Raw genomic sequence first — 12,836 nt, 5'->3', positions numbered from 1 at the left:
AGTAAGTTACTATATGAAAAAACAGTATTAAGAGTGCTTGGTTTTAGTAAGTTACTTATATAATACGTATTTAGTAAATAAACTACATGCAAATGTTTTCCATTTTGTACAAAAGTAATGAAAAGTAATTAACTAAGATGTCATTTATTTACAGTTTAGTTGTTTTTTTATATTTTTTATTCTTAGTCTATTTTATAGATGTTTTTTTACTAAATGTAATATTAGAGAGAGCATAAAAACAGTTAAAATTACATAGTAATAAGAAATAAATATTATTATATTTTGGTTTTGACACGTTTAGATTTTCAGAATTTTTCTGTGCACTTTAAACAAGTTCCTATGTACACCAGTGCACAAAGATGTTCATATTTTAAGCCACTTTTTATTAAACAACTAAGTTAGATTAAGTTTAGTATATGCATAACTTTCTAAGATTGTTGTTTCTACATGTAATATCTAATTGTGTACAACCACATTATAAACAATATATAAGAGATAAATTAAAATAGTTTTTGTCTGGTGTATATTTTCATTTTACAAACAATTTCTTTTTGGCAAATTTAGCTAACTTTTATGCATTGCATACTGATATACACAATTGCTATTTTTTTAAAATACCTATTTAATTAAACTAGATTTGGGTATGGTAAATTTATTAAGTTGTACATTGTTAATCAAAATAGTTCAAATTCAAGCAAATAAACAACTAAACATTGCAAAACACTCAGACTTTGACTATTTGAAGACTTCAAATTTCAGGCCAATTTATCATTTTTTAGTTTTAGATTGAATTGCTTTTTGTATACTAAAATATTAGGCTATCTTTTTGTAAATCAAGATGGACTTTTTTGCTTTAAAGAGTAGCAAATTAAACTAATGATGTATGTTTTCTTCGATCTACAGTGTTTGTTTTAATTGTAATATATGTTAAATTTAAAATCTTGCAGCTGATATAATTTAAAATATCATTTAACTAGTTGTACACACATAGGTGTGAAAAATCAGTGTTGCTAAAAGTTTTGCTAAACACGGAAAAGCTTGAAATTTGACAATTTATGCTTAAAAAATCTAGAAAAACCTTGAATTTGAGAATTTTTTGTAAAAACATTGAATTTTAAACATTTTATACATGTAAATAAGTGAATTTTCGTTTTGGGCAATTAAATCTACCATACAAATATTTTTTATTAAAAACACATCTAAAGTAGCTTGACAGTATTTTTAAATATTGTTTTATCATTTAAGACAATTATTTTACCTTTTATTTTGTTTTATACTGAGAATAGAAGCAAAAAATCGTACTTTCAAAAACTTTATATCGGTGCATTGCACCTTTACTTTTAAAATATCTTTGCCTATTGTTATGCTTTGCATTGAACTAAACCTAGAAATTTTTCTGAAAATGTCAAAGTTAGTAAAAACACCTCTAAAAGAACGTAAGTATTCTAGTAAAATCTAGAACTCAATGAACAATTTTTGTTGTATCAGTACTCTCATCTTAACAGATTGATTAAAATCCTAATTTGATTTATGCGGCTTTATAATCTTCAGACATTTACTAAACACGAATTTTTGTTGTCATTAAATAAATAAACAAAAATATTTTGCTACCGCCAACACAAACTCTTTAAAAAAAATTAGAATTCTAAAGGGTTTCTTCTTTATAATAATTAATATGCTACTTTTTAATTTGTCTTAAAAAAATTTACTGATCAGTCTGTAGTTACTGAAAATAATCATGTGCTTTGTTGAAACTGACTTAAGCTTTTCTTTTTGTTTCTCCGAAAAATCCTAACTAACGTTTTTTAATTCTTGTAGCTCGTCTTATGTTTCACATTTACTCTTTTAAAATTCAATATTTTTATTGCAGATAAAGATTGCTATAATGCTTAATAAATTTTTTCTATTTCATTAAAGGCTTAATAAAATTTTATATTTTTGTTAAAAATATTTAAGAAACGTGATTGTCCATTCAAGCTGACTTATAATGATTTTTTTTGCTAAACTTTTAACTTACTGTTGATAAACTTTGTTGTTGCTTTATTTTCTGAACTTTATTTTAAACAGCGTTGCTTAACACACAGGCTAGTTTAAAATTTTTAAAAACTCAGATTATTTTAAACCTATTAAAGATATTTTTTTAAAACTCAGGTGTGTGTTAAGCATCTATTTCAAATACTTTAAATAAATCTGCGAAATCTTAGAATATTTTTATGTCTGTAGTGTAGCTCACTAATTGTTTTTTTTGTTTTTCTTCTTAAATATTGAGTATTTTTTTATAATGATGATATTTTAGTCAGGTACTTAACCTTGATTAAAAGCAAGTTTTTAACTTTTTTAACGTTAATAATTTTAAGCTGGTTTGATACAACTCAGACATTTTTTGCTTTTTAAGTGGCTACCATGAAAAAAAACTAATTAATTACTAATAATGTATTTTATTAAAGTATTTGACCATTAATTATGTTAAAGAATTTGTTCTAGCTTTTCTATAATACAAATAGGTATTAGTTTTATTTAATTACCTAACTACTGAGTTTTTAAAAAAGTGAAAACGCAAAAAATTTAGACGCAAAAAATTATTTTCAAATGTTAAAATTTTTAAAATATGAAAAATAGGTTCATAGTATTAAAATATTTAAAATATCCCAAAAGTGTTTTTCAAGCTTGGTTATTGTAGATAGTTAGGTTGTAAGTAAAATAATAAAGACATTAAGTTTAGCTTATTAAGTGTTTAAGAAAGTTAGTATTTTATTAAAACTTAAGTATATTAGTCAATGTTAATTTATTCCAAAAAAAAAATTATAATTTAAATTTAAACTATGTGTAGCTAAAAGTAATTCAAAAATAATAAAGTAATTAAAAGTATTAGTTTTCAGTAGACTGACTAAAACTAAAATATTATTCAAATGTCACTAAAACTGCGGCCCGCAAAGATTTTTGAAACTTGAAATTTAGCCCGCGAGCACCAACTGCCTGCCGACCCCTGGTTTAATACTAAAATGAAATGTATCATACTTGACTAAACAAAATAATCTTTGAAAAACTAACGTTTTCTCTATAACTATGTATTTTTAGTATTATCATATTAGACTTTTCCAATTAAGGATTCAGAAATAATGCTGTTTTTAAAAATAATATCAGCAGTTAAATAAAAAAATATTTTTTTTTATAATGAAATTATTAAAAGTGTTTAATGTTAAAAAAATATCAAAATTAGAGCTAAGTATTTGTCATACTAAATAATAACGTTGTCTTTTTTTTCAAGGACTTTAACCTATAAACTTACAGACAACTTAGTTTTATCTCAAAACATAGCGAGTACACCAAATTTTTTTCAATCAAGTACATTTGATATACGTGTTATTTTGATATTTGTTGGCCTTCAAAATGAAAAAAAAAGTTTACTTGTTTACCTAAAGTATTCTTTTTAAAAATACATTATGTTTCTAGAAAATTTAACGTTAAAATTTGAGCTTATTTTAAATATCTTTAATCGATAGATTTTTTGAAATAAGAGTTGAAAGCGTGAATACTAAAAAACAACTTAAACAAAATTTCTTTTATGTTTATATATGTTTATGGAAACATTAAGTTTCAATGTGTTTTAATGTTTTGTAAACAAAATATAACATTAAAGGTTCTATCATTTAACAGCTTTCTTTTAAATATTTATGTATAATGTTTGTTATATTAATTTGAGTTTCATTTAAAGTATATAAAGTTTAATTTACATTTGATTAGTAGAAGATCAGCTAGTATTAATTATTTGATTATAATTTATTTTAATAAAATAAAGCTGGAGAATTTCTTCATACTATTACTCTTATTTAAGCTTGATAAGTATAAAACTTTACATTAAATTTTAGATCTTTTTATTAATGTTTTATCTCTTATTCAATTTTTAGTCGTAATTTAAAAGATTTTTTTCTGTAACAACAAAAACTAAACAGAAATAAAAAATCTAAAAGTAATTAAAATCAGCTTGCAACAAACAAAACCATATATTTTACGGTATGACCTCGCAGCTGTTACAACGCTCGCTGAAGAAGCTGTTTTGGAATGAAGTTTACGTCACAATGATTCGACGACAAGCATTAAACAATTAGAGAGGGCAGCTGACATTTAATTTTCATAATAGATGTATAGAAGAAACAAAGTCTTTTGATGTTTAGTGCCTATTACGAGCTTTAAATTATTTTTTACTCGCAATATTGTTTTCAATTAAATCATCCATTATTTTATTTAAATTGTATTAGGAAAAAGTCTTCCTATGGTGTCGGAGCAATACAAACTTTTTAAATTGCTTAAATCGATACAAAATTGACTTTATAAAGTTCGTTTTCAAAAACCAATTGTACAATCAATCAAATATAAACTTTAAAACTATGAGCCTAAATTAAGCTGAAAGAAATGAGAGCTTATTGAATATATGTTTAAGTTTTATATTTCTACTTGTGTTAAGTACTATTTTTATATAAAGGAATTATTTTAAATAACATATAATAAATATTTTATAATACAATAAAAAATTTAAAATATAATAAAATCTATATCAGTTTATAAATATCAGTTAATTTTTATAGCTTTCTTCATTATTAATTTTTTTCTTTAAAACAATTATTACATTTTTTTTTGTTTTAAAAATGTGTTTAAAACATGAAAATTGTAAAAATATAGAATTTTAGATCAGTTTGAAAATTATGAAGCTATATCTTAACACTAGTCTCATTTGCTATTAGACCATATTTTACCTAATACCAATTAACTATTTTTATATAAACTAAATATTACAATATTGATATGGTAAAATTCAACTTGAACGACTACAATAAAAGTACTAAATATTTTAAAATATATATTCTTTAACATACAAGGGATTATAATTCATAAGTTTTACTTTATAAGTATTATGGTATGGTTAATAATTTATTACTTTTGAGAAAAAACAATTACTAAGTTTCACCGCAGAGCGGATTTAAAAATTTTAAATCTGTTGTAAAATAACAATGGTAAAAATGACAACTAATTAAAATTGGTTTGAATTAAGGTATAGTTTCCTTACAAGACAAAAATACATTGAAAAATATTAGAAAAGTATTACAAAATATCTAAACATCAAAACCGGGTTTATATTCATCAGTTTTTTAAAAGTAAAATGTTAAAATATGTTATCTAAAAAGTAAACCTTTATAATCATAGTAGTTTATGCAAGCTTAGTTATTTTAAAACTTAAAACTTACTTTTAATTTTAACACTCATTATAGATTTATATACACGTGTTCACTGTTCATACGATAAATTCTATTTGCAGAAATCTAACTGCCAATTTAAATTTTTTTTGTCGAGTCTTTAAAATGAATTCATTATAAATTTACGGTTCTAAAAACATATTTTTATTCTACTTGTAAAGATTCGAGGCTTAATGATGATCTAAGTGTAAAAAACAACAGTATTTCATTTAGCTGCACTACATAAAACTCAATTTTAATTACGGAATTTATGGTTCAGAGCGTAGCAACAAATTTCATGTGCAAAGCAAAATAATTAGTATTAATTTTACTGGGAAGTATTTTACTTCCTCTTAATTAATAAAAAAATATTTTTGTACCCTCTAAAAAAAACATTAATACTAACACAATTTGAAAAAAAACGAACAAAAGTCCAAATATTTTTTCATATAAATACTTACTCGTGTAAATGTAATCAACTAGGCATTAAATTTAAAAAAATCTTTGAACCAAAAATAAGCTACATAATTTTAAATAGTCCAATTCTAAACTAACTATAACAAAATACTACATGTTAAATATGTAAGTAATGTTGTACCAATAAACAATATATTGATAAAGCTTTTCTAAAATTTAAACAAAAAAAGAATTCAAAGTACTACTCTTCGAAAGTGCTTTAAACTTAAATACATATTTCAGGTAAAATGACAAAATAATATCTATAAAAGTGCGGCATTTATAAAAACAATAAAACTCAATAGTTTGCAAATATCGTTTTGTATAAAAGTTTTGATCAAAAAAGAAAACTCATTCATAGTATTGTAGCTATAGTTCATTTTAAACAGTCAACTAAAAAAGAAAAATAACTTAGCTTTCTTTTGTGGAAAAACATTATAAACATCTAAAATAACAAACCAACATTTTATTCATAAGCTCTTATGCAAGTTTATAAAATTTATTTACAAAATGTAAAAAGACTAAAACTTATCTATTGTTATTTACTGAGCTTAAAGACTTCTTTTGAATAAATAATTCAAATTGGCTATGTTATCCTGATACTGCCTTGATCGATTAAACTTAGCGCAACAAAACACTCCTTTTGTTTACAAAAAAATTAATTAATCAAAGCTACCATTAGAAACTGTTAAAAGTAGTTTACTTCTTTAAAACGTAGCTTCTAAAATCATCACTTAGAACATTGCTTGAATTGTAGATTCATAACTGCTTAACTGTATGTAATACTTTTAGTAAGTAGATACTTTTAAATAAATTGATTTTTTTTTGTAATACACCTTTACAACAAAGTAAAAACATCATTAGTTGAAGTTTCAAATAAATTATAACATACTTGATAACCCGGTGTTTTACCTTATATTTACTTGGATAAAATATTATTAACATTTTTAAACAGACCTATATTAATAAGTAGCTAAACAAATTTATTTAAAGTTTTGAATGAACACTGAATTCAAAGTTTTGTAATCTTAAAGTTTTAAAAGAAAGTCTTTAGATTTTTAGTTCTAACTTTGCAAAACTTACTCTGTTTTTTTTTCAAATTTGAGCAGAAAAACTGATAGTTTATGAAAATTAAAATTTGATTACTCACTAATAATACATGTTATGTGTTTAAACACTAAAGAATAGAAAAAGTAAATACGTAAAATTGTTTTTTTATTAAGTTCTTCTGTTCATATTTAAAATTGTCATATCTTATTATTTCTATGTATCTAAAGTGACAATTTACGCTTACTTGTTCAGCTTATCATTAATTATTTGTTTCACTTCGAAAAAATAGTTACACATAAAACACTTCTACATTGATACATTATTAAATATCAAATAACTAACGAAAAAAAACTTTCACAACTAAGACTGAACTTTAAATACATTATCCTTATAAATTTAATTTAAATGTATGAATATTTTTTTTAAGGAAAAAGTTTAGTTTTGATAAACTATTTAGCTTAGTTGTAAATGTCATGAGATTATGAAACAAGTGTTTTGAAACCAATAAAACACAATAATGTATTTTTTAAAGCTTATGTATTTTTTTAGTTTAAAAATCTTTATATTTTCTTGTTTTGATTATCTATTTAACTTTATTAGCGTTAATTGAAACTTATATTAGTTTTTTTATAAAAACTTGCTAAAGTTATGGACAAATTAACAGCTATATGTAATTAGTAAACCAAAATATCATCATATTTTAAACGTTTTCAGTAAAAGGTTACTTATCAAATTCTATTTAAGTACACTATCAATAAAACCTTTTTTTTTGGAGTAGTACATAGCTTAAAAAGCTAATAGCTTCGTGTTTTATTTTTTGATTGTTGTACGAAGTACACTTTTACTTGAAAAACTTTAAACATTTGTGAAAAAAAACAACTCTCGCAATTAACAAACTGAATCAAAATTAAACTAGCCTTTGTTTTGTTGAAAAAATTGTATTTTGTTATAAGTAGAGATAATTTTTAAATACCTTACACGTTGAGTATTTTCTAGCACGAGGTTGTTGGTTTTACTTTTTCCGTGCTTCAGTCTCCTCAAACTTCTCCTCGGAGAAAACTTTTTGCTACTTCGTACACTTGTGCCACTGTTTAGAAGCTATGTTTTAGCAATATACTATTTGTGAGGTGTAAAAAATTTTAACAAAACAAAGTTTTAACGTTAGAAAAATAGTTTTAAATGTTAAAGTTTTAACGATGATTTAACAGTTGTAATAGTATTAAAAATATCCAATTCTGTTTGTAAAATAAAGTGTGTAATTACATACTAAAAAAGTTTAATCATCTAACAATAGTCGTGATTTTCATATTCTGTTTTCTATTCATTTTACTTAATTGACAATTAATAAATAAAAACTTTAAGATTACGTTATCAAAAGAGTATGTTTAGACGTCATACTTACTTTTCTTCGGACATATTTTCGTTAACTCCACTTCCTCCTTGAATTGTTTTCTTTGCAAAAGATCTTGAAAAAGGAGAATCTCTTGCCCCATCTAACGACGCATTCATTCCAATACCTGTCAACACACAAGGTTATAATAGCATATAACTATTAGAAGAACATTGTAAACGGCTATAAAGAGTTTAATTTATAACTAAAAAATATTTTTTGTTGTTTTGAAAGACAAAAGAATTTAATAACATATAGATATTAAATATAAAAAAACAAATTATACAGTAATCTTCCTTTATTGTACCAACATGTGTTTCTGTGTGTTAACGAATCAACACACTTCAACTGGGTTTCTAATGGAAAGAAATACAGATATTATTCGATTAATTAAACTTAATGGATATTAAATATAGATATTTAATCCTATTCATACTGTTATTTTAAGTAGAGAATTTTGGTATTCTCACCCAATACTAGTAAATAAATAATAGTAGTAAATAATTAGTACTAAATTTTAGTAAAGTAACTAAGAACATGAAAGTATCTTAGACTATACTAAAAATCAAAGTCTTTACTAAAAAATTGAGCCTAAATACCTAACATGGTCCTGAATGTTTTTAACTCAAACTAATATTCAGTTTAGAACTTAATTAATTTTTTTTTGATCCACTAGATGCAGAAAACTTTGTTTGTATCATAGTATATAATAACGAGACAGATATACATTATATACTGCAATTATTAATGCATATAGACACTGTTAGGAGAGTCAAACGTTTAAAGTTGTATAGTTTTGTTAACAGTAGTTTTACTTGTAATGGTTTTAGTTTCAAACCTTAAAAAAAATCTGATGATAATAATAAGTATTAGTTCTAAACTTAGTCTAAGTTAGCTTTTTAAAAACAACAAATCTTTTGTTTTAAAATTTAACGCAAATACCGCAAGTTCTGTTAACTAATAAAGTTTAAAAAAAAATGATGAACTTATACAGACTTATATACCTAAATCAGCTAAGAATTTAAAACTAAATATTAAAGCAAGATAACTTTAAAAATAAACGAATCACAAAAGTAAATAATTAAAATTAAGTATAAAATATTTAGTAGAGATTAAAAAAGTGACCTGCTTCACAGAGGTTTTCGTTGCTATTTTTCGGTGATTTTCTTCGATCAGGCGACAGCCTTTTGAACAGGTCGCTGCGGCTGTAAAATAAATCAAGTTTATGTCACTATTACGTCATAAACGCTGGGTAGTATAAAAAAAAGCGAATCGCTTGAAGAGCTTCCTACTTTCCCAACCCGGATACGCACTGATGATAAAACAAGTATTACTTTATCTTCGTTTCATTGTGCTTATCTAATTTATATCAGTATAGCTTACAAAAACATTTAATTAATATGGACCTTACGAACACAACTTAAAATATTGTTAGAATTTAGTTATTTTCGTTTAGTTATAAATATGTGTGTTTTTAAGCTACAAAAAAAGTATTTTCCTGCCGTCTGTAAATAAAATCCTTATTTTACAAAACTAAGGGGTGTAGTTATCTAATTAAACAGTTTATAACTTAAAAAGTTACCTCTTTTACAAATAATGTATGCTACACATTTTTTAAAGTATACAATCTTTTTACTCAATATTTTAATACTGTTTTACAGTTCTCTTTGAAAAATATTATAAAAATTAAATTTTGTACGTTATTTTGTTTAAAGTAAATCAAAACAATATTACATTTTTACCGAAATTATAATAAGTAAACAATACCCTGTACTATATGAACTTGGTCTTCGTAACTTTAAACTTATTAGACTTAGAGTATAAAAGTATATGGTTGTTTTTCCCAGCATAAGTTAAAACTTTGAAATATTAATGATATTAGAAACTATCATATTTAAAAAAAATTTTAACACTTAGAAATAAAAATATTTATCTAAAGTTCAGTTTTATTGAAATCAAAAATAAAGAGTTAGCTGTTAAATTTTAAAACTGCTTTAATGAAATATTTTCATACTAAATTGTTTTAGCAAAAACTTTAAAGACTAAACATTTGTACTACTTTTTGAGCTATCTACAAAAAGAAAGTTTTATTTCAAGCCGTAAATGAAATAAAACATTACGGAAACTCAAGTTGTAAAACATATAACCTGGTCTTTTTAACGAACAGCTTTTTTGCGTTTGTAAAAGAGTTAGAATTTTCAGAACTGTAAAGAGAAAATATTGTACTCGAAGATTGTTTTATTCTTTCTTTTAATGCGTCAGAAGATGAAGGTTTATCGACTGAAAAGATGACACCTGTTTTTTTAATCTTTTGGGTCTTAACTATTTTTATCGAATTAATTTCATCATTAGTCATTTGTAAATGCTGTTTTATTTGAGTCTTTATTTCATTTGAAATATCATTACAATGTTCTTCAAGCTCTATTCGGATGAGAAATTGAACATGCGAAGAGCTAAAATTCAACTTTGGTTCTTTAAAATAGGAATTTGTAGACGGTTTTAGATTTAAATCGTTTTCCACAAAAATGGTAGGTTTTGAGTTAATTGCACTGAAATTTGACTGTTTTGTTTTAACCAGCTCTGCTAGCTTGAAAACTTCCTTTTCTAACTTTTCAATGCGTTCTTCAAAATTATTCTTCATTTTGTCTAATTGTTTTTTTAAACTTGTATCAGGGTCGGACGACATTTTATCATAGTCATTATCTGACAACAGGTCATTGTACTGTAATGAAACACTTCGTTTGTGTGACAATCTTCTTTTATTTAACGAATAATCGCTTTCGGTTTCAGACATTTTCTGATGGCAAGTTATCCCACAGTAATGTAATCAGCATTAAAGTTTTAATTATTTTATAAAACAACACTAAAACAATTAATTTACGGTAGCTAATAAACACTTTGTAAGTTTATTTGTTTATTAATAAAAAGTTTATAAATGCTTCTAATAATATATGGTCAAAAGATGTATACAAAAAAAAGTTTGGTCATTAGCAGTTAAACTAAACATCATATTATACTTAAATACTTTTTACACTAACTTTACAACTAACTAAGACAATAATTAGAAAAATTATCTCTTATTTTTAAAGTTTTACTCTACATAAAATTCAATCATAGTTTTAAAATGAATGTTCTTACATAAAAGTCACAACAAAATGTTTTTCAAAGCTAGTCTAATATTTAACGTATATTATATAATATAACTTTAAAAGTTTTAATCTCTATATTATTTAACAAAATAAGACATTTTAATCTATCTATTAAAATAATTTTTTTTATATAATTTACTGAAACATTGAAGTTCGATGACGTTAAATAAATATAATGTAATAAATCAATACATAACTAAAAAATACATTCATATGTGCATACTTAACATTCAAAATTTATTTTTTGTTTGTCTGACAGCTTTTTAAGTTTATATTTTTATTTAGTTTTTCTTACAGATTAATTACTTAGTGAAGTACAAAATCATAGTAAAATTTATTAAAAAAATCAGCATAAAAAAAAAAAAAACTAAATGCAAAACACTAGCTAAAAGTTTATAAAACTGTAACTGTATCAAAAAAACTTCAAGTAACTCTATTTTGCAGCTAATTTTATACATAACATTAAAACTTCAAATAAAACTTAAAAAACTAATTTAAACTTTAAAACATAAAACAACTACATAAATAAAAAAACATTAAATGGACTTTACTACTAAGCAAGAATGTAAAAATATAAAATCTTAAAAACTTTAACTACTGATCGATAGCTTACTGATTCTAAGTAGCACATTTGTTTATACGTATTAGATATGACATCATAATTAGATGATTCATAAGTCAATAATGTATAGTTAAATTGTATAGAAGTTTTAAAAGTTATAAAAGCATCTCGAATTTTATAGTTGACAACAGCTTGTATGTTTAGCAAAGCTATAAAAAGTATGAACTATTTATTTTCAAAGTTTATTATTTACTTAAAAATAATTTAAAAATAAATTGATATTGTTAAGTAGTTTGAAATCTAAACACGAATATACTAACAAAATAACAATAAGTATTTTTTCAATTTTCGAATATTTAAAACAGTCTTCCTGTCTAAGTTTAGATTTAAAACAACTATGTACACATTTTTAATTTTTTATTCAAAGACAACTTGCTAAATAAAATATTTTATAAAACAAACGTAAAAACGTACAATAAAGAAAAAACCTGTTAAATTTAATTGTTATCTATTGTTTTAGAAACTAATTACTAACCTTGTAGAAAAGAAATCAGAAAATGATTTTTTTTTTCCTGAAGGTTTTTCTATATTAGTGTCCTTCAAAGACCCACAGCGTCTGATTTGTTATTACTTTTATTTTAAGTAGTTATCTATTCGACAAAAATAATATGTACTAACATAAGTTAGCAGATAAAAAAACCTAATAGTTATTTAATAAAGAGGTTAGAAGCATATCAACTTACATTTATAACAAAATATTAAGAACAAACTAGTAAAAATAATATTTCATTTCAAGCCCTATATTTTGCTATGTCAACAAACTTTTTTTGTATATTATTATTGTTATTATTATTATTATTATTATTATTATTGTTGTTGTTGTTGTTGTTGTTGTTGTTGTTGTTGTTGTTGTTGTTGTTGTTGTTGTTGTTGTTGTTGTTGTTGTTGTTGTTGTTGTTGTTGTTGTTGTTGTTGTTGTTATTGTTATCATTATCGTT

General features: G+C 23.5%; 1 protein-coding gene across 3 annotated transcripts in view; it reads right to left on the bottom strand.

Moving 5' to 3' along the window:
- LOC145849612 (rap1 GTPase-activating protein 1-like) overlaps nucleotides 1-12,410 on the bottom strand; it is a 50,462-nt gene extending 38,052 nt beyond the window's left edge. For 2 of the 3 annotated variants that reach the window (XM_082954640.1, XM_082954648.1), the window contains exons 1-4: nucleotides 12,374-12,410; nucleotides 9,253-9,332; nucleotides 8,140-8,254; nucleotides 7,711-7,824 (exon numbers count right to left, since the gene is read on the bottom strand). In XM_082954640.1, the coding sequence (XP_082810766.1) occupies nucleotides 7,711-7,824; nucleotides 8,140-8,246 (221 nt within the window). In that variant the 5' untranslated portion in view covers nucleotides 8,247-8,254; nucleotides 9,253-9,332; nucleotides 12,374-12,410. Of the gene's footprint in view, nucleotides 1-5,243; nucleotides 5,342-7,710; nucleotides 7,825-8,139; nucleotides 8,255-9,252; nucleotides 9,333-12,373 lie in introns of those variants that run through there. The other variant, XM_082954657.1, reaches the window with a different exon arrangement.
- Nucleotides 12,411-12,836: the final 426 nt, after the last annotated feature.

Source organism: Thalia democratica, chromosome 1 (assembly GCF_965202585.1).
Source record: "Thalia democratica chromosome 1, ktThaDemo2.hap1.1, whole genome shotgun sequence".
NCBI classification, from domain to species: Eukaryota; Metazoa; Chordata; class Thaliacea; order Salpida; family Salpidae; genus Thalia; species Thalia democratica.
This window is presented reverse-complemented; position numbering and strand designations above follow the sequence as displayed.